This window comes from Nipponia nippon, unplaced genomic scaffold (assembly GCF_047370975.1).
Source record: "Nipponia nippon isolate SJK-2023a ecotype South Korea unplaced genomic scaffold, ASM4737097v1 scaffold_41, whole genome shotgun sequence".
In the NCBI taxonomy this organism is placed as follows: domain Eukaryota; kingdom Metazoa; phylum Chordata; class Aves; order Pelecaniformes; family Threskiornithidae; genus Nipponia; species Nipponia nippon.
In genome coordinates this window covers 1,235,507-1,257,068 of record NW_028262360.1, presented here as the reverse complement: position 1 = coordinate 1,257,068, position 21,562 = coordinate 1,235,507, and the positions used below count along the sequence as shown (strand labels likewise).

General features: G+C 69.7%; 1 protein-coding gene across 1 annotated transcript; it reads right to left on the bottom strand.

Annotated features, from left to right (window-relative positions):
* Positions 1 to 1,189: 1,189 nt before the first annotated feature.
* Positions 1,190 to 20,194, bottom strand: KIF1C (kinesin family member 1C). Its single transcript, XM_087777796.1, is given in 28 exon segments — positions 1,190 to 1,400; positions 1,489 to 1,662; positions 2,192 to 2,487; positions 3,788 to 3,839; positions 3,842 to 3,923; positions 4,009 to 4,133; positions 5,656 to 5,914; positions 9,750 to 10,358; positions 11,405 to 11,477; positions 11,552 to 11,720; positions 12,344 to 12,427; positions 12,687 to 12,781; positions 12,875 to 12,954; positions 13,067 to 13,142; positions 13,830 to 13,909; positions 14,016 to 14,152; positions 14,728 to 14,876; positions 15,455 to 15,533; positions 15,622 to 15,700; positions 15,836 to 15,901; positions 16,004 to 16,081; positions 16,747 to 16,858; positions 16,951 to 17,129; positions 17,693 to 17,758; positions 17,860 to 18,039; positions 18,114 to 18,190; positions 18,462 to 18,585; positions 20,033 to 20,194. Coding segments are annotated over 27 exon segments (3,705 nt in total). The 5' UTR covers positions 18,568 to 18,585; positions 20,033 to 20,194; the 3' UTR covers positions 1,190 to 1,257.
* Positions 20,195 to 21,562: the final 1,368 nt, after the last annotated feature.

The following is a 21,562-nucleotide window of genomic DNA, read 5'->3' as shown; positions in this document are numbered from 1 at the left end:
ACGCCTGGCGGGAGAGTGGCACATGGCAGCCAATCAGAGCAAAGATCACCTCAGCGAGGGGTGGGAACAGGGCGGGGGTGTGACCCCTCAGGCAGCCAATCAGAGGCAGCATCACCTCAGGGGAGGGCGGGCACTGTACCTGGGCTGAGTGACAGCCCAAGCGGCCAATCAGAGGCAGCATCACCTCAGGGGTGGGCGGGCACTGCAGCACAGCAGCCTGAACACCTGGGGACCAATCAGAGGCAGCATTACCTCAGGGGAGGGCGGGCCCCAAACAGGGGCACAGTGACAGCCCAGGCGGCCAATCAGAGGCAGCATCACCTCAGGACGGGGGAGACTGACAGCTCTCCCGACCTATGCCGGCAAAGATCGATGTGAAAAGAAGGCGGGCTCCGCCGGCAGCCAGGCCGAGCTTCAACATGGCGCACGTGGGGCTCGTCCCCCACGGGCCACCGGGCTTCTCGCCGCCATCGCCCAACCGGAGGGACCAGGAGGTGACGGTGAGGCCGCCGGGGTGGCGGGGGGGTGACTGAGGGGGGGTGGGGTCCCTGTGACCATCCCCGGAGGGGCCTCGTCCCCATCCCTGTCACTGTCGGCATCCAGCAGGGCCGCTGCCACCTCGCGGGGACACCGGGGACCCCCCGGCCCCGAGGGGACCCCCCGGGCACCCCCTCACCCCTCTGCTCCCCCCTCCCCAGGGCCCCCGCCGGGTCAGCGGCCTTAGCGCCTCCCGCCATTGCCCCTTCCTCCGCTGTGGCCCCTTCTGCTGGAGGCCACGCCTCTTCCCCGCCTCTCAATCGGCGGTCACGCCCCTTTCCCAACCCTCAACGGGAGGCCACGCCCCCGTCTCCGCCCCTCGATGGGAGGCCACGCCCCCGATGTCCTCCCGCACTGAGAGGCCACGCCCCCTCCGCGCACTCAGCCCCCCCCGGCCCCTCCTCCGCCTGCCAGCAGGCTCCGCCCCCAACCCTCAAACCCCGCCCCCTCAGCCGTTCTTAAAGGAGCCTCACCGCGGGTTTTTAAGGCGGGGGGCGGCCCTGGGGTCCCCTTCCTCGGGCTCCACCGGGGGGGGGGGGGGGCCGCCCTGTGCCCCCCCCCCGAGAGGGAGGGGCGGGGGGGAGGGGTCTCGCATCCACCCAGCGACGTGGCAGCGGGATGGGGGCTCCCCCCCCCCCCATCACTCCCATCCTCCGGCTCTGCGCCCTTTATTTGCATATGGGGGGGTCCATAATTTGGGGGGGGGGGGTCCAGGGGGTCTCAGGGGTTCCCCCGACACGGCCTCTTGCTGAGGTTCCCCAAAACCTGCTGCTGCTGCTGGCGGTAGGGGACGACGAAGGCGTCAGGGGGCAACACGGCCCCCCCGTCCGCCCCCACCCGCCCCATCAGGATGTAGCTGGAGCCTGGAAGAGATTTGGGGGGGGGGGGTAGGGGTGTCAGGATATGGGGGGGCACAGAGACCCCCCCCACCCCCCTCCATCGGGCACCCACCTTTCTTGAGGCCGGGGCAGAGGCGACAGGGCAGCTGGAGGCGCAGGGTGGCCCCCTTGGCGGGCTGGGGCACCCCCAGGCCCCCCGATTTGTAGAGGCCGAGGATGGAGACCACGGCCCAGCCCCGCTCCTGGGGGGGACCCCGCGACACCGACTTCACCGTCCCGGTCAGCACTGTCGGCACAGGGAGGGGTGAGACACCCCAAAACCTCGGCCGTCCCCCCCCCATACCCCAGCTTTAGGGGGGCCTCAGCCACCCCCCTCCTCATCCGCCCATTTTGGGGGATCCTCGGTCACCCCCCTCCCCTTACCCAATCTTTGGGGGGGTCCTCAGCCTCCCCCCCTTCCCTGTCCCCCCATTTTTGGGGGTCCTCAGCCATCCCCCTCTTTGTACCCCAGCTTCGGAGGGTCCTCAGCCCCCCCTCTTACCCGTACCCCCATTTTGGGGGGTCCTCAGCCTCCCCCCTTACCTGTACCCCATCTTAGGGGGGTCCTCCGCCATCCCTGAACCCCATTTTGGGGGGTCCTCAGCCTCCCCCCTCCTTGTCCCCCCATTTTGGGGGATCCTTGGTCACCCCCCACCCCTTACCCCATCTTTGGGGGGGTCCTCAGCCTCCCCCCCTTCCCTGTCCCCCCATTTTTGGGGGTCCTCAGCCCCCCCACCCCCCCCATACCCCATTTTTGGCGGTGGGGGGGTCCTCACCGAAATCGCTGCCGCAGAAGTTGCTCTGCAGCGTCCCGGCGCGCCGGCATCGCTGGGGGCAGGGGGTCGCGGTGACGGTGAGGACGGCGGCGGTTGGCGTCACCGGTTTAGGGCCGGGGGGGGCTTTCCCCTTCCCGCCCCCCTTGGTTTTGGGGGTAACCGGATCGGTGCCGGGGTCCGGTGCCGGTGCCGCGTCCCGGTTCCTGACGGTGTAGGTGGCGGAGAAGCCGTCGGCCGTCACGCTCAGGTCCGAGACGAATTGAACCAGCAGCTCGTGGCCGGAGGAGAGGATGGGGCTGGGGGGAGCAATGGGGGGTCAGGAGGGGTTTGGGGGTGTCAGGAGGGGTTTGGGGGGGTCCAGGGTGGGGTTGGGGGGGTCAGGAGGGGTTTGGGGGGTCCAGGGTGGGGTTGGGGGGTCAGGAGGGGTTTGGGGATGAATCAGGAGGGGTTTGTGGGGGTCCAGGCTGGTTTTGGGGGGGTCAGGAGGGATTTTGGGATGAATCAGGAGGGGTTTGGGGGGTCCAGAGTGGGGTTGGGGGGTCAGGAGGGGTTTGGGGGGTCAGAAGGGGTTTGGGGGGTCCAGAGTGGGGTTGAGGCGGTCAGGAGGGGTTTGGGGGGGTCAGAAGGGGTTTGGGGGGTCCAGAGTGGGGTTGAGGCGGTCAGGAGGGGTTTGGGGGGTCCAGAGTGGGGTTTGGGGGGTCCAGAGTGGGGTTGAGGCGGTCAGGAGGGGTTTGGGGGGGTCAGAAGGGTTTGGGGGGCATCAGGGTGAGTTTAGGGGGGTCCAGGCTGGTTTTGGAGGGGTCTGGGTGGGTTTGGGGGGGATCAGAATGGGGGGGCGGTCAGGAGGGTTTTAGGGGGGTCTGGGCTGCCTGGGGTGGGGGTCAGACTGGTTTTTGGGGGGTCTAGGCTGGTTTGGGGGGGCTCAGGCTGGTCTTGGAGGGGTCAGGCTGGTTTGGGGTGAGACAGACTGGTTTTGGGGGGGTCCAGGCTGGTTTTGGGGGGTTTAGCATTGGTTTATGGGGGGTCCAGGCTGGGTTTGAGGAGGCTTTGAGGGAGCCAGGCAGGTTTGGGGGGGTCAGGCAGATTTGGGGGCCCAGGCTGATTTGGGGGGGGCAGGCTGATTTGGGGGGTCTAGGCAGGTTTGGGGGGCTCAGGCTGGTTTTGGGGGGGTCAGGCTGGTTTTGGGGTGTCAAGCAGGTTTTGGGGAGCTCAGGCTGGCTTTAGGGGGCCCAGGCTGGTTTGGGGGGTCAGGCAGGTTTGGGGGGCTCAGGCTGGTTTGGGGGGGTCAGTCAGGCTTGGGGGGGTCAGGCAGGTTTGGGGGGCTCAGGCTGATTTGGGGGGGGTCAGGCAGGTTTGGGGGGGTCAGTCAGGTTTGGGGGGCTCAGGCTGGTTTGGGGGGGTCAGTCAGGTTTGGGGGGCTCAGGCTGGTTTGGGGGGGTCAGTCAGGTTTGGGGGGGTCAGGCAGAGCTGGGGGGCTCAGGCAGGTTTGGGGGGTCAGGCTGATTTGGGGGGCTCAGGCTGGTTTGGGGGGTCAGTCAGGTTTGGGGGGCTCAGGCAGGTTTGGGGGGCTCAGGCAGAGCTGGGGGGTGCTCTCACCCGGGGGTCTCCTCCCCGCAGAACTTCCCCACCCTCCGCGCGTCGTCCGTCTGCCCCCCTCGAAAACGGCCACGTAGTCGTAGCGGCAGTGAGCGTCCGGCTCCACGTCGAACTTCCCGAACCTCAACTCGATCACCTTCGGGGGACACAAACCCCCCCACCCCAAAATCAGCTCCGACCCACCCCCACCCCCCACCCCACCCCCCGGGACCCCCCCAAACCTTCTCCGGGGGTGCCACGATGTGCCAGGAGCAGCTGATCCCGGCGGGATAATTCTCCTCCGGCCAATTCGGGGTCTTCAGGCTCCCCTGGGGCTTCTCCAGCCGCCCCCCGCAGGACTGGGGCTCTGGGGGGGGGGGGCGATTTTAGGGGGGGGACACGCTGCGACCCCCCCACCCCCTTTTCCCGCACCGCCGGCGGCTCCGCTCTCACTGGGACCCCCCCGAAACGGGGCGGTGGGGCAGGGTGCGGCCCCCCCCCCCCCCCAAAAAAAGAAACCTCGGGGGCGGGTAATTATGGGGGGGCTGGTGCCAAAACCACCCGAGGAGGAGGAGGAGGAGGAGGGGAAGGGGAGGAAGGGCTCTCGGGGTGCAAGACCCCCCCCCCCGGGGGTGCTTTTATTTCTGGGGGGGGGCCATACTCACCGTCAAAATAGTGCCAGGACTCCCCGAAAAAATGGGGTTTATTATTGACCCCCGAACGCCGCCGTCCGTGGGGGGGCCCTGCAAAAGGTCCTGAGGGTGGGGCTGGGTCGGGGGGGCTTTGGGGGTTTTAGGGGGCTTTGGGGGGGCTATGGGGGTTTTAGGGGGGCTATGGGGGGGCTCCACGGGGGTTTTAGGGGGACTATGAGGGTTTAGGGGGCTCCACGGGGGTTTTAGGGGGGCTATGAGGGTTTGGGGGGGCCGTGGGGGTTTTAGGGGGGGGATCCATGGGGGTTTTCGGGGGGCTTTGGGGGGCTCCATGGGGGTTTTGGGGGGGCTATGGGGGTTTGGGGGGCTCCATAGGGGGTTTAGGGGGGCTATGGGGGTTTAGGGTGGGCCATGGGGGTTTTTGGGGGGCTTTGGGGGGCTCCATGGGGGTTTGAGGGGGGCTATGGGGATTTTAGGGGGCTATGGGGCTTTGAGGGGGCTCCACGGGGGTTTTAGGGGGGCTATGGAGGTTTGGGGGTGCCATGGGGATTTTAGGGGGGTTCATAGGCTTGTGGAAGGTTTGGGGGGGCTACGGAGTTTTGGGGGGGCCCATAGGGTTTTGAGGGGGGCTGGGGGGGTTTAGGGGCCATGGGGTTTTGTGGAGGGTTCATGTGGGTTTTGGAGGGGTTCATGGAGTTTGGGGGGCCGTGGGGTTTTGGGGGTTCCACAGGGGCTCTGGGGATCTATGGGGTTTGGGGGGGGGGCTATGGGGGTTTTGGGGGGGCTATGGGGGCTTTGGGGGGGCCGTGGGGGTTTGGGGGGCTCCATAGGGACTTTAGGGGAGCTATGGGGCTTTGGGGGGCTCCACGGGGGTTTTAGGGGGGCTGTAGGGGGTTTAGGGGGCTCCATGGGGATTTTAGGGGGGCTATGGGGGTTTTGGGGGTCCATAGGGGTTTTGGGGGGTCCATAGGGGTTTTGGGGGGGCTATGGGGGTTTTGGGGGTCCACAGGGGTTTTGGGGGGTCCATAGGGGTTTTGGGGGGGCTATGGGGGTTTGGGGGGTCCATAGGGGTTTTGGGGGGTCCACAGGGGTTTTGGGGGGTCCATAGGGGTTTTGGGGGGGGCTATGGGGGTTTGGGGGGTCCATAGGGGATTTGAGGGGGGCTATGGGGGTTTCGGGGGGGTCCCTCCTCTCCGCCGGCGGTGCCCGCCGCCCCGCCGCGCCCCCCAGGCCGCTCACCGTGCGCCGGGGGGAGGCCGGCGCTGAACCAGACGAGGAAGCCGCGGCCGGCGGTGGCTTCGTCGCTCTCCATCCGCAGCAGCATGCGGTTGCCGGCCGCCAGCAGCGCGCCGGGCCGGAAGGTGCCGCAGAAGCGCCCCAGTAACGGGGCCCCCGGCCCGTGACCCCCGAAAACCGAGAGGGAATCGAAGCGACACAGGGGGTCCGGCTCCAGGTCGAAGACGCGGAAGGAGAGCATCACCACCTGGCCCTCGGGGACCTGGGGACGGGGTGAGTGTCACCACCCTGCCCCGGGGACAGGGGGACGTGGGGACAGGGGGACAGGGGGACAGAGAGCATCACCACCTGGCCCTCGGGGACCTGGGGATGGGGGGACATGGGGACAGGGGGACGTGGGGACATGGGGATGTGGGGACACGGGGACGGAGAGCATCACCACCTGGCCCTCGGGGACCTGGGGACAGGGGGACAGGGGGACATGGGGACAGGGGGACGTGGGGACATGGGGACGTGGGGACAGGGGGATGGAGAGCATCACCACCTAGCCCTCGGGGACCTGGGGACAGGGGGACAGGGGGACATGGGGACAGGGGGATGTGGGGACATGGGGACGTGGGGACAGGGGGATGGAGAGCATCACCACCTGGCCCTCGGGGACCTGGGGACGGGGGGACGTGGGGACAGGGGGACGTGGGGACAGGGGGACAGAGAGCATCACCACCTGGCCCTCGGGGACCTGGGGACGGGGTGAGTGTCACCGCCCTGCCCTGGGGACAGGGGGACGTGGGGACAGGGGGACACGGGGACGGAGAGCATCACCACTTGGCCCTTGGGGACCTGGGGACGTGGGGACAGGGGGACACAGGGACATGGGGACAGCGGGTGAGTGTCACTAACCAGCCCTGGGGGACAGGGGGACAGGGGGACGTGGAGACAGGGGGACACGGGGACGGAGAGCATCACCACCTGGGCCTGGGGACCTGGGGATGTGGGGACATGGGGACACAGGGACACTGGGACATTGGGGGGGGCATGGGGGACATGGGGATGCGGGAGAGTGTCACCACCTGGCCCTCGGGGACCTGGGGGACATGGGGACAGGGGGTGAGTGTCACCACCCCACCCTGGGGACATGGGGACAGCGGGACATGGGGGGGACAGGGGGATGCAGGAGTGCCACCACCTGGCCCTCGGGGACCTGGGGGACGCTGGGGGGACGTTGGGGGGACGTTGGGGACGGGGGGGACAGGATTGTCACCCCCTGGCCCTCGGGCACCTGCAGGACACGGGGACGGGGGGGACACGGAGGGGCACGTCACCGCCCGGCCTTCGGGCGCCCGCCGGACAGGAGGACACGGGGACAGGAGGACACGGGGACGAAGGTTGTCACCGCCTGGCCCTGAGGTACGGGGGGGGCGGGGGGGGCAGGGGGGCGGGGGGTGTGACCCTAAGGGGTGCGGGGGTGCGGCGGGGGGTGTCGGGGTGCCCCCCGGGTTTTGGGGGGCGCGGGGGCGCGTACCGTGATGGTCCAGGTGCAGTTGCGGCCGGGCGGGTAGTGGCGGGGGAAGCCCTCGCTGGCGATGTACCCCGAGTCCCCCCGGTGATCCCCCCCGCACGGGAACACCGGCCTGCGGGGGGGCGCGGGGGCGTCACGGGGGGGCCGACCCCGGGGGGGCGGGGGCCCGATCCCCGCGGGGGGCCCGGGGCTGGGGGGGGGGGGGGGCCGCTGTCGGGGGGCCCGGTGCCCAGCAGCTTCCTGGTCCCGGGGGGGGGGTCCCAGCCCCCGGTGGGGGTCCCGTTCCCGGGAAGGGGGGGTCCCAATCCCAGGGGATCCCAGCCCCCGGTGGGGGTCCCAGGGCGATGGGGGTCCCGGTCCTGGGGGATCCCGGAGGGATCCCGGTCCTGCGGGGGGGTCCCAGCCCCCGGTGGGGGTCCCGCTCCCAGGAGGGGGGTCCCGGGCTGTCAGGGGGTCCCGGTCCCGGGGGGATCCCGGGGGGTTCCCAGTCCCCGGGGGTCCCAGCCCCCGGTGGGGGTCCCAGGGCGATGGGGGTCCCGGGCTGTCAGGGGGTCCTGGGCCCGGGGGGATCCCGGAGGGATCCCGGTCCTGGGGGGGGTCCCAGCCCCCGGTGGGGGTCCCAGGGCAATGGGGGTCCCGGGCTGTCAGGTGGATCCCAGGGGGATCCCGGGCCCGGGGGCTCGCAGCCCCCGGTGGGGGTCCCTCCCGCTCCCGGGGTCTCCCAGCCCGGGCTGGGGGGCGGGGGGGGGTCCCGGTTTCGGGGGGGCGCCTGGGAGCCGGTCGCGCTCCCGGGGCTGCCGTTACCTGGTGGCGTTGGGGCGGGCGGAGGGGGCCGGGGCCGGGGCCGGGGCCGGGGCCGGGGCCGGGGCCGGTGCCTGTCCCGCGGCCGGGGGCCCCAGGGCGCCGAGCAGCAGCAGCAGCAGCGGCGGCGGCAGCGGCGGGGCCTGGAGGCGGCTCATGGCGCGGCCGGGCCGGGGCCGAATGGCAGCGGGGGGAGCCGGAGCCCCCGGGGGGGGGGTGGGGGGGGGGGGGCGCGGGGGGGGCGGGGCCTGCGCCAAGCCACGCCCCGCGGCGGGGACTGCTCGGGACACGCCTCCCCCACCCCGACGCTGCCCAACCGGGGAAGGGGCGGGGTCGCTTCGCCGCGCCACGCCCCTGCCATGTATGCGAAAGGGGGCGTGTCTAGCGGGGGGGGCGGAGCTTCGCGATGCCACTCCCCCCGAAGGGAAAGGAGGCGGAGCCGCCTCTGAGGGGGCGTGGTCAAGGAGGCGTGGCCGCCGGGTGCCAAGCTGGAGTGGGCGGGGCGCGGCGGTGACGTGGCGGAGGGGGCGGGGCGCGGCGCTGCACGTGCCGGGCGCGGAGACGGGAGGCGGTGCCACCTTCAACGGTGGGGGGGGGGAAGGGGGGGCCGCCCCCTTTAATGAGGGCTTCCTCTTAATTAGGGGGGCTCCCCCTCTAATTGGGGGCTCCCCTTCACCGGGGGGGGGCCCTTAATCGCGGGGTCCCCCCCCGACACACGCACCCGCAGCTGGGGCCCCCCCAACCCAGCACCGATTTGGGGAGGGCGGGGGCCCCGATTGTCCACGGGGGGAGGGGCCCCCCGCGCCCCCCCCCCCCCCCCCGTTCAGGCCGGGGGCCCGCGCGCCTTCAGGTCGGGGGCCGAGCGCTGGCGGCGGAGGCGGGGGGCTCCCCCCCCAGCGACCCCCGGCGGGGGCGCCCCGAAAGCGGGGGGGTGGGGGGGCGGGGGAGGGGCGTCCTCGCGGGGGGTGGGGGAGGGGGCGCCCCCCCGCCCCTCCCCCCCAAGCCAGGCGGTGCTGGGGGTTGCTCTTAAAGGGGAAGCGCAGCTTGCAGTCCTGGGGGGGAGGGGCGAAGCGAGGGGGGCGGCGGGGGGGGCGGGGGGCTGCGGGCCCCCTCCCCCCCCCAGCCGGGCCTGCTCCTGCCGCAGCCAGCGCAGCCGCCCCCGCCGGAAGGCCGGGTCCTGCGCCATCAGGCGCCCGAGGCGCTCGGCGGCCGAGGAGGAGGAGGAGGAGGGGGGGAGGGAGGGGAAGGGGAAGGGGGGGGGCCCCCGTCAGCGCCGGCCGGGGGGGGGGCCCTGGGGGGCGGCGAGGCCTCGGCGTCCTCCTCCTGCGGGGGGGAGGGGAGGGTTAGGGGGTGGGGGGAGGGGGGGCACAATTGGGGGGGTGTCGGGGGGGGAGGGAGGCACAATTGTGGGGTCCCAGAAGGTGGGGGGGGGGGGGCACAATTGGGGGTTCCGGGGGCATGGGGGTGGGGGCAGGGAGGGGTAGACTTGGGGGTCCCGGGGGGCTAACGGGGGGTGGGGGTGGGCACAACTGGGAGTCCGGAGGGGGTGGGGTGCAAGTGGGGGTCCCAGAAGGGTGGGGGAGGGGGTCCCACTTGGGGGTCCCAGGGGGCTAAGGGGGTGAGGGGCAGGGAGGGGCGCAATTGGGGGTGTCAGGGGGTGGGGGAGGGGCTGGGACACTTGGGGGTGTCAGGGGGCTAATGGGGGTGGGGTGGGGCACAATTGGGGGTCCCGGGGGGGGGTGTGGGGGGCAGGGTGGGGGGCCGGGGGCTCCCTCACCGCCGGGAGGGGGATGACGCGCTCCATCTTGCCGACGCGGTCCCGCAGGGCGCGGATCTGCTCGTCCTTGGCGCTGTTCTGCCGCTTCACCTCCCGCAGGATCCCCGCCAGCTTGTCCAGGTGGGCCCGCAGCCCCTCCACCTCCGCCCCGCCGCCGCCGCCGCCGCCGCCGCCGCCGTCCTCTTCGCCTCCTCCCACCGTATCCCAGACGTCCCGCGCCACGGCGCGCCAGGTCTCCCGCTCGTGAGGGTCGCGCTTGCCGTAACGCCGGCAAAGCTCTTTCATCTTGACGATGCTCATGGCTTCCACCTCGCGCCGCGCTTGCCGGAAATCCCGCAGAGCCACCTCGTAGCAGATCTCCTTCACCGCCTGCATCTTCAGGTCCGCCATGGTGACCCAGGGAGGATCCGGCGTCGCCGGCCGGCGCCGCTGGGGGATCTGGTAAACGCGGAGAGGCTCGCGGCGTTTGCCGGGGTTGGGGAGGCCGCAGCGACGGACGATGGAGCGGACGGTGGGCGCCGGGAGCTTCTGGCGGAGGGAGGAGATGAGGCGCCAACCGGCTTCGCACCAGCGCTGCTCCGGGTCGTCACCGCCGTCGGGGTCGGTGTGCTGCGGGGGGACGCGGCGGGGACACGGTGGGGACGGGGACGTGGACATGGCGGGGACGCGGTGGGGACGCGGCGGGGACGGGGACGCGGTGGGGACGGGGACGCGGTGGGGACGCGATGGGGACGTGGCAGGGACGGGGACGCGGCGGGGACGGGGACATGCACGTGGCGGGGACTGGCTTGGGAGGCAGGGGACGGGGGGGGGCGGCTTGGGGACACCCAGGGGCCACTGAGGGGACCCAGGGGCTACCAGTGACACCCAGAGGCCACCCAAGAACACCCACGGACCAGCTGTGACACCCAGGGGCCACCAGTGACACCCAGGGGCCACCCAAGGACACCCACGGACCAGCTGTGACACCCAGGGGCCACCAGTGACACCCAGAGGCCACCTAGGGGACAACTGTGACACCCAGGGGCCACCCAAGGACACCCATGGGCCAGCTGTGACACCCGGGGGACACCCAGGGGCCACTAAGGGGACCCAGGGGCTACCAGTGACACCCAGAGGCCACCCAAGAACACCCAAGGGCCAGCTGTGACACCCAGAGGCCACCCAAGGACACCCACAGACCAGCTGTGACACCCAGGGGCCACCAGTAACACCCAGAGGCCACCTAGGGGCCACCAGTGACACCCAGGGGCCACCCAAGGACACCCATGGGCCAGCTGTGACACTCGGGGGACACCCAGGGGCCACTGAGGGGACACCGGGGCCACCAGTGACACCCAGGGGCCACCCAAGGACACCCATGGGCCAGCTGTGACACCCAGGGGACAACTGTGACACCCAGGGGCCACAGCAGCCACCAGTGACACCCAGGGGCCACTGAGGGGACGCAGGGGCCACCAGTGACACGCAGGGGCAGCTGTGACACCCAGGGCCACCCGAAGCCACCCAGGGGCCAGCTGTGACACCCAGGGGCCACTGAGGGGATGCAGGGGCCACCAGTGACACCCAGGGCCGCCCAGGGGCAGCTGTGACACCCAGGGCCACCCAAAGCCACCCAGGGGCCAGCGGTGCCCCCCCCCCCCGCGCCCCCTCACCCCCCGCTGCTGCTCCAGCCGCTGGTCGGCCTCCTCCTTCTCCCGCCGGTACTGGTTCTCCAGGTCCTGCAGCCTGCGGGGGCGCGGGGGTGAGGACCCCCGAAAGCGTCCCCGGGGTGTCCCCAGGTGTCCCCAGGGTGTCCCCACCTCTTCTCCATCTCCAGGCGCATGTCGATGCCCTGCTGCTCCAGCAGCTCCCGCTGGGCCAGGTTCCAGTCGGGGGGCGGCTCGGGGGGGCCCCGCTCCCGCTCCCTGCGCGCCTGCTCCGGGTGGGTGAAGCGGAAGACGTGGTTCTTCCCCAAAACGAGGCGGTGGCCTGGGGGGGGGAAGGGAGAGGGAGGCTGGGACCCAGGCGGGGGCGGGGGGGGGGGTGCAGGGGGGATTTGGGGGGATACACAGGGATTTGGGGGGAATTTGGGGGGGGTCAGGGGAATTCGGGGGGATTTGGGGGGATACACAGGGATTTCTGGGGGATTTGGGGGGAATTTGGGGGGATACACAGGGATTTGGGGGGGAACATGGGGATTTCAGGGGGATTTGGGGGATACACAGGGATTTGGGGGAATTTGGGGGGATTTGGGGGGATACACAGGGATTTGGGGGGAATTCGGGGGGATACACAGGGATTTGGGGGGATTTGGGGGGATACACAGGGATTTGGGGGGAATTCGGGGGGATACACAGGGATTGGGGGGAACATGGGGATTTCAGAGGGATTTGGGGGGATTTGGGGGGATTTGGGGGATACACAGGGATGTGGGGGGATTTGGGGGGATTTGGGGGGTCGGGGGAATTCGGGGGGATTTGGGGGCTTACACAGGGAGTTGGGGGGATTTGGGGGGATTTTGGGGGGTCCTGGGGGGATTTGGGGGGATACACAGGGAGTTGGGGGGATTTGGGGGGATTTTGGGGGGTCCCGGGGGGTGGGGGGGTCCCTACCGGACTTGAGCACCACGGGCTCCGTCACCTGCCTCCCGTTGACGTAGGTCTCGGCCCCCTCGCACGGCTCCAGCGTCACCACCACTTTGGGGGGGAAGGGGGGGGTTACGACACCGGTAAAACCGGGGAAGGGGGGTCCCCCAAATCCCCCCCCCCCACCCCCCCGAGGCCCCCTCTCCCGCCGGCGCGGGGGCCGGGGGACCTGGGGGGGGCCGCGGGGACCTGCTCCTGCGCCAGCGTTTTGGGGAGGGGGGAGAAAAAGGAGTTAGGGGGGATGGGGGGGGGGGCGGCGGCAAAAGGGGGGGCCCCCCCAAAATCTGGACCCCCCCCCCCCGTTCCCTACCTTCGCCCGAGGGGCCGGGGCGGCTGCGGAAGAGGCAGTGCTGCTCCCCGATGAACGGCCCCGACAGTTTGATGTCCACGTCCGCTTGGCCGACTCTGGGGGGGGGGGGGGGGGGGCAGAGGGTTTTGGGGGGCCCCGGAGGGTTTGGGGGGGGGGGAAGGGTTTGGGGGCCCCCAGACCCCCCTCACCTGGTGACGCCGTCCTTGATGTGGTAGAGGAGGCACTCGGACATCAGCGGGTCCTCGTTGAGGTTCACCAGGTGGGGGGTCTTTTGGGGGGGAGGGGGGGGACCCCAAAAAAAAAAAAGCCAGAGTCAGGGCTGGGAGGGCGGCGCCCCCCGGGGGGGGTGGGGGGTTTTGGGGGGCCCCCCCGGGACTTGCCTTTTTAGGGGAGAAGACGCCGACGGTGCCGCCGTCCTCCCGCAGAGCCACCCCCATCTCGGCCAGCAGCGCCTCCCTGGGGGGCAGGGGGGGTTGGGGGGGCTTTGGGGGGTGGGGGGGGGGCGGGGGGGCTTTGGGGGGGGGGTTGGGAGGCTAGGGGGTGTTGGGGAGCTTTAGGGGGGCTGGGGGGCAGTGGGAGGGGGGTTTGGGGGGGCCATGAAGGTTTTGGGGGGCTGGGGGGCAGTGGGGGGGTTGGGGGGGCAGTGGCGGGGAGTTTTGGGGGGCTGGGGGGTGTTGGGGGGCTTTAGGGGGGATTTGGGGGGGCTGGGGGTAGTGGGAGGGGGCTTTGGGGAGGCCATGAAGGTTTGGGGGCACTGGGGGGGGCAGTGGGGGGAGTTTTGGGGGGCTGCGGGGGTGTTGGGGGGCTTTGGGGGGGCTGGGGGGCAGTGGGGGGGGTTGGGGGTGGCCACGAAGGTTTTGGGGGCTGGGGGGTGTTGGGGGGGAACACAGGGTTTTGGGGGGCTCTGAGGATTTGGGGGGATTTGGGGGGTCAAAGGGTTTTGGGGGGGCTGGGGGGCACCAGGAGGGGGGTTGGGAGGGCCATGAAGGTTTTGGGGGGCTGAGGAGATTGGGGGGCTGGGGGGAGGGCACAATTCGGGGGGATTGGGGGGCCCACATGGGGTTTTGGCGGCCGGTGGGGGGGGGGGGGGGGGGCGGGGGGGGTTTGGGGTGCCCTGGGGGCTGGTTGGGGGGCCCCCCTCACCGCTCCAGGCGCAGCGCCTCCGTCCTGCGCAGCTTCTCCTCCCAGGTCTCGTTCAGCTCCGCGATGATCTTCTCCGTCTCCTGGGGGGGACGCGATTTTGGGGGGGGGAACGCGATTTTGGGGGGGGGGGGAACGCGATTTTGGGGGGCCCCCGGGGAGAGGGGGAGGGCGGGGGGTGGGGGTCACCTGCAGCCGCTCCATGGCCTCCGCGGCGCCGAGGGGGGCAGCGGCTCCGTCCCCCCCCCGTTGAGGGCGGCGGCGGCGGCGGGGGGGGAGGGGGCTCGGCGGGGGGGCGGGGGGGGGGTCAGCGGCTGCGTTGGGGCCTGGGGCGGGGGGGGATGGGGGGTCAGGGGGCTGGGGGCCCCCTCCTGCACCTGCCCCCCAATCCCCTCCCTCTGCCCCCCAACTCCTCCCCAGCCCCCCCAAACCCCCCTAAATCTCCCCCCAACCCCCAAACCTGCCCGAGCCCCCCCACTCTGCCCCCAAATCCCCTGAACTCTCCCCAAACCCCCTCCCTCTGCCCCCCAAACCCCCCAGCGCCCCCAAATCTGCCCCCGAGCCCCCCCAGCCCCCCCAAAACCCCCTGTGACCCCCCAACCCCCAAATTTGCCCCCAGGTCCCCCCACTCTGCCCCCAAATCCCCCTGTGTCCCCCCAAACCCCCTCCCTCTGCCCCGCAAACCTTCCCCAACCCCCCCACCCCCAAATCCCCCCGTGTCCCCCCAAACCCCCTAAATCTGCCCCCCAAATCCCCCCGTGTCCCCCCAAACCCCCTAAATCTGCCCCCCAAATCCCCCCGTGTCCCCCCAAACCCCCTAAATCTGCCCCAAATCCCCTTCACTCTCCCCAAAGCCCCCAATCTGCCCCCCAACCCCCCTGTGGCCCCCAGCCCCTCTCACCGGGGGGGGCGAGGGCGTGGGCCAGCCCCTGGGCGCAGAGCAGCTCCCGCAGCCGCGTCACCTCCTGCCGCAGCTCCCGGATCAGGCGGGCGTTGGGGTCCTCGTTGATCACCGCGTGGCACCGGATCTGCTTGGTGCGGTCGGCGTAGCTGGGGGGCAGGACCAGGGCTGGGACCCCCCAAAAACCACCACACACCCCAAAAAACCACCACAAAGACCACCACAGCCCCCAAAAAACCACCACAGCCCCCAAAAACCAGCACAAAACCGACCACAGAGCCCCAAAAACCACCACAAAACCCACCGCAGCCCCCAAAAACCACCACAGCCCCCAAAACCCACCACAGCCCCCAAAAACCCACTACAAAAACCACCACAGCCCCCCAAAACCACCACAGCCCCCCCAAAAAACACAAAAACCACCGCAGCCCCCCAAAACCACCACAAAACCCACCACAGCCCCCAAAAATCCACCACAAAAACCACCGCAGCCCCCCAAAACCACCACAGCCCCCAAAAACCCACCACAAAAACCACCACAGCCCCCCAAAAAACCACAAAAACCACCACAGCCCCCAAAAAGACAGCACAAAACCGACCACAGACCCCCAAAAACCACCCCACACCCCCAAAAACCACCCCAAAAACCACCCCACACCCCCAAAAACCACCCCAAAACCCACCAGAGCCCCCCCAAAGCCACCGTCCCCCCGCAACGCGGCCTCACCGCAGTGTGCTGAGCGTCTCCTCATAGTTGATGTCGGCCGGGCTGAGCGCCGCGATCATGGCCGTGCGGGAGTTCCCGCCTGCGGGGAGAGGATGAGGAGGGGGTTTGGGGGGGGGTAGGGGACCCCCAAAAACCTCAGAGCCCCCCCAGCCCCCTCCCCGGCTCACCCAGGTTCTCCTTCAGCAGCCAGGTCAGCACCGAGTCCCGGTACGGGATGAAATCCGGCTTCTTCTTCTTGCTGTTCTGCTACGGGGGGGGAGGGGGGGGTCGTGTGTGCCCCTCCCCCAAAACGAGGGGACCCCGGGGTCCGGAAGGGGACCCCAAAGTGGGGGAGGGGACCCCAGAGTGCGGGGAGGGGGCCGAGACCCCCCCCGACCTCACCGCCTCGGCCAGGGCGGAGATGACTTTCCCCAGCGTGGTCAGAGATTTGTTGATGTTGGCGCCTTCCTGAGGAGGAGGAGGAGGGTGAGGAAGGGCTGGGGGAGGGGGGGGTCACCCCCCGGAGCCCCGCTTTGGGGGTACGGGGCCCCCCTCGCCCCAGCTCCTCACCTTCAGGCGCGTGCCCTTGGCCCCCGAGGCGTCGGCGCGCTCGCTGCCGGCCAGGTCCACCAGGCTGATGCGGCTGACCTGGGGGGGCGGGGGGTTGGGGGGCCGTGAGGGGATTTGGGGGGTCCCGGGGGGTTTTGGGGGGGATTTGGGGGGCACTGAGGGGATTTGGGGGGGATTTGGGGGGTCTGGGGGGACTGGGGGGCCTTGGGGGGATTTGGGGGTCCCGGGGGGTTTTGGGGGGTCCCGGGGGTCTGGGGGGATTTGGGGGGCACTGAGGGGATCTGGGGGTCCCAGGGGGGATTTGGGGGGCATTGAGGGGATTTGGGGGGCATTGGGGGGGACTGGAGGGAATTTAGGGGGATTCGGGGGAGATTTGGGGGAGCTGGGGGGATTTTGGGGGGATGTGGAGGGGATTTGGGGGGGACTCGAGGGGATTTTGGGGGGTTGGTGGAGCTGAGGGGGATTTGGGGGGATTTGGGGGGATTCGGCGGGGATCTGGGGGGATTTGGGACGGGATTTGGGGGGGATCTGGGATGGGATTCGGGATGGGATTCGGGATGGGATTTGGGTGAGGCCTGGGGGGACTTGGGGGGGGATCTGGGACAGGATTTGGGGGGGATCTGGGATGGGATTTGGGATGGGATTCGGGATGGGATTTGGGTGAGGCCTGAGGGGATTTGGGATGGGATTTGGGAGGGGATCTAGGAGGGGATCCGGGACGGGACGCGGGGGCGCGGCGTCACCTTCTCGGTGTGGAGGTCGGTCAGGCGGTCGTGGCGGCGCTGGCTGAAGACGATGGTGAAGACGGCGTGGGAGCGGCTGCTGGTCTCGTTCATGTTGGTGGCCGCCACCGTCCTGAGCGGGGGCGGAAAGGGCAGCGCTGGGGGGGGGCGCGGGGGGCGCGGGGGGCCCCCCCGGAGTCGGGGCGTCCCCCCCGTCCCCCCAACCTGGCCTTGTTGCCGCTGTCCATCAGGTCGGCGATGTCCTCGAAGGAGGTGACGGCCAGGCGGGAGAGGTCCTGGACGTAGGGGCCCATCAGGGGGTGCTCCCGCACCCGCAGCCCCCCCCGGCTCTTGGGGTTCAGCAGGTCCCGCACCCGCTCGCAGTAGATCTCCATGTAGCTCACCTGGGGGGGAACCCCAAAATGGCGAGGGGGGAACCCCAAAATGGTGAGCAGGGAACCCCAAAATGGCGAGGGGGGAACCCCAAACTGATGGGGAGGGGGGCAGGGGGAACCCTGAAAAGATGGGGAGGGGGGAACCCCAAAATGGTGGGGAGGGGGGCGGGTGAACCCCCAAAATGGTGGGGAGGGGAAGCCCCAAACTGATGGGGAGGGGGGCAGGTGAACCCCCAAAATGGCGAGGGGGGAAACCCCCAAACTGATGGGGGAACCCCTGAACTGAGGGGGGGGAACCCCCCAAAATGGTGAGGGGGGAACCCCGAAATGGGGAACCCCCAAACCGCTGAGGCAGGGGGCGGCTGAGCCCCCGGAACGCTGGGGTGGGGGCAGGGGAACCCCCAAATCGCCGGGGGTGGGGGGGCTACGACGGAGACCCCGCACCGAGCCCCCAAACCCCCAGGGCGGGGGCGGGGGGGCGTCTGTGAGATGCGGGAGCCCACCCTGAACCCCCAAACCCCCCAAACGGGGGGGGGGCACAAGATGGGGGCCCCCCCAAACCCCCGACTCACCTCCACGGAGAAGGTGAGATCCGGGGATCCCTCCCGGCCGACGCGGGCGAAGAGATCCTCGCAGAGCTGGGGGCGAGCGGCGCTCAGCCGGGGGCTTCGGGGGGGGGGCAGCCCCCCAAACCCCCCCCCCGGGCCCCCCCAAAATCCCCCCCCGGGCCCCCCGATACCTGGGGGATGATCCCCCGCTGCCCGGCCTCCTGCCTGCCCATCATGGTGTAGGATTTCCCGGCGCCGGTTTGGCCGTAGGCGAGGACGCAGACGTTGTAGCCCTCGAAAGCGTGGAGCAGCATCTCCTCCCCGATGTCCTGGTAGACGCGGCGCTGCGAGGCGAAGCGGGGGTCCTCCTCCTGCGGGGGGGGGGGGGGCGTCAGGGACCCCCGCGTGCCCCCCCAACCCCCCCCCGCGCCCCCCCAGTACTCACCGAGGTGTGGGACCAGTAGGAGTAGTCGAAGGTGAAGTGCTTGGCGCCGTCCTTGGGCAGCTTGGGGTTGGTGATGCCTGGGTTTGGGGGGGGGGGGACGGCTGACGACGCGGTGAGGGGACACCGTGACCCCCCCCGCCCCCCCCCCGCGTCACCGCCGTCGCCCCCCCGCCGCTTCGTTGTCACCCGGCCGCTATTTTTAGCCCGGCGGCAGCTGGTTTCACCGGGCCGGCGGCCAGGACGGTGGCGCGGGGACAAGGACGGGGCGGGGGGGGGGCCCCCCCCCGCGTGTCTGCCCCCACTCGTGACCCCCCCGCACCCCAAAACGCCCCCCCCCCCCCCACTCACAGGTGGTGTTGCCTTGCATCTGGATGACGCACTTGGCCTGGCGGTTGGTCTCCCGGGCGTTGAAGGGCCGGACCCTGACCGCCACCTTCACCGACGCGCCCGCCATGCCGCTGACAGCTTCACCCTGCCGGGACGGACAGACGGACACGCTTAACCCCCACCACCACCACCCCCCCCGCAAAAAAATGAAAGAAAAGAGAGCGTGGGGAACCCCCGCCCCAGGGCTGGGTTAAACATCAACCTGCCGCCAACGCCCCGCGCCGGGCGGTTTCGGCGACGGGGGAGGGGGCGACGCCCGGCCGTGTCCGTCCGTCTGTCCGTGTGTCGTGTGTGTGTGTGTGTCCCCCCCAGATCCCGGCCAAGGAGAGGCCTAAAAATAACCCTGGCGCGGCGCCGCGGGGGGCGGCGATGGCGAAAGGGCTGGCGGCCCCCCCCACCCCCCTGCCTGCGGTGCAGGCAGCACCCCCCAGGTACAGGCAGCACCTGGGGGGGGTCAAAGGTCAGGGTTGGGGGTCAAAGGTTGGGATTTGGGGGGGGGGGAGGCTCCTCACCTTCCTCTTCCTCCCCCCCCATCCCCGGCTGACGCCGGCTGGGATAAACAGCACATGACCCCCCCTCCCCCCGCCCCGCCCGGCCTCCGCGGCCCCCCCAAAGCGGGGGGCTCCCCCATGGAGGCCGGGACCCCCACCCCATGCCGCGACCACCCCCCTACAGCCCCCAAACCTGCCCTCTCCCGCCCCTGAGCCCCCCAAACCCCCCATAGCCCCCCAAACCTGCCCCCTACGCCCCTGTGACCCCCAAACCCCCCCATAGCCCCCCCAACCTGCCCCCATGCCCCTGAGCCCCCCAAACCCCCCCAAACCTGCCCCCTACGTCCCTGTGACCCCCTAAACCTGATTCCCAGGCCCCTGAGCCCCCCAAACCCCCCACAGCCCCCCCAAACCTGCCCCATACACCCCCGTGACCCCCCCAACCCGTCCCCCACCCCCCATTCCGCCCCCTATGCCCTTGTGACCCCCCCAAACTCTCTCCCCATACCCCTGAGTCCCCCAAACCCCCCTATAACCCCCCTAAATCTGCTCCCTACGCCCCTGTGACCCCCCAAACCCACTCCCCCAACCCCTGAGTCCCCCCAAACTCCCCTACAGCCCCCCCAAACCTGCCCCCTACCCCCCACGACGCCCCTAAACTTGCTCCCCACACACCCGAGTCCCCCAAACTCCCCTATAACCCCCCTAACCCTGCCCCATGACCCCCCTAACCCTGCCCCCACCCCCCTGAGCCCCCCACCCCCCATGACCCCCCTAACCCTGCCCCCTACCCCCATGGCCCCCCTAAACCCTGCCCCCCACCCCCATGGCCCCCCTAACCCGTCCCCCGCCCCCCTGAGCCCCCCATAAGCTTCCCCCTACCCCCCATGACCCCCTAAACGCCCTCCCCCAACCCCTGAGTGCCCCCAGCGCCCCCCATAACCCCCCTAACCCTGCCCCATGACCCCCCTAACCCCTCCCTGAGCCCCCCCTCCCCTCCCCGAGCCCCCCCCTCCCCTCCCCACCGCACCGGTACCTCACCTGCCCCGCGGTCCTTCATCCCCTCCGCCCCACGGCGGCGATCCCGACCTCACCCCGCCCGCGGTACCGGGGCTTCGGCATCGCCCCAGGGCCCGGCGGGGAGGAGCCGGGCCGGCAGGCGGCGGCGGCGGCGGCGGCGCAGGCCGAGTGGGCGGGGCGGGGCGGCGGTGACGTGAGAGGGGCGTGGCGTCAGGCGGGGGGGAGGAGCCCCGCCGTGCCCCGCCCACCCTTAAAGGGGCAACGCGGGAGGGGGGGACCGCCAGGTGTCCCAACGTGAAGCACGCGTGGGGTGAAATAAGTGGGGGTTCCTGGGGGGGGGGGGTCCCGAGGGACGACACGAGTGGGACCCCCTGCCCGGTTACCCCCTGCCCGGCTCACCCCGGGCTGCGCCTCACCGCGGGGAAACCGGGAGGGTTCAGGTGAGAGAAACGTCCCGCCTTGCCCCCATTTACCACGTTTTCCCTCACGCGTTTCCCCCTTTTCCCCCATTTTCCCCCCCTTTTCCCCTCACATTTTCCCTCCTTTTCCTCTCAGCCTTTTCCCTCCAATTCCCTCACTTTTCCTTTCTTTCCCCCATTTCCCCTCACATTTCCCCCTGTCCCCCCACACTTTCCCCCTATTTTCTCTCCTTTTCCCTTCACACTTCCCTTCACATTTTTCCCTGAGATGTTTCCCCGCATTTTCCCCTCACACGTTTCCCCCCATTCTTTCCCTTTTCTCCTCACACTTTCCCCATTTTTCCCCCCTTTTCCATTTCCCCTCAGGCTTTTCCCTCCCTCACACTTTCCCCCCATTTCCCCCCTTTTCTCCTCTCGGTTTTTCTCCATTTCCCCTCCCTTTTGCCCTTCATTTTTCCCTCCTTTTCCCTCTTTTTCTCCTCACACTTCTCCCCTTTCCCTCCTTTTCCCCTCACACTTTTCTCTCCTCTTCCCCATTTTTTCTCACAGTTTATCCCCATTTTCCCTCCTTTTCTTCTCACATTTTTCCCCCATTTTCCCCTCACACTTTCCCCTCCTTTTCCCCTCTCGCCTTTCCCTCCTTTTTTCCCATTTTCCATCACTTTTTCCCTCCTTTTCCCCTCACACTTTTCCCTCCTTTTCTCCTCACGCTTTATCCCCATTTCCCTGCATTTTCTCCTCACGCTTTTCCCTCCTTTTCCCCCCCATTTTCCATCACACTTTTCCCTCCTTTTCCCTCATTTTCCTTCACACTTTTTCCCTCCTTTTCCCCATTTTCCATCACGCTTTTCCCTCCTTTTCTCCTCACGCTTTATCCCCATTTCCCCCTCATGCTTTTCCCTCCTTTTCCCCATTTTCTCTCACTTTATCCCCATTCCCCTCCTTTTCTCCTTACAGTTTTCCTTCCCTTTTCCCTCCCTTTTCTCCTCATGCTTTTCCCTCCTTCTCCCCCTTTTTCCATCACATTTTCCCCTCCTTTTCCCCTCACACTTTTCCCTCCTTTTCCTCCAATTTCTCCTCACACTTTTCCCTCCTTCCCCCCATTTTCCTTCACACTTTTCCCTCCCTTTTC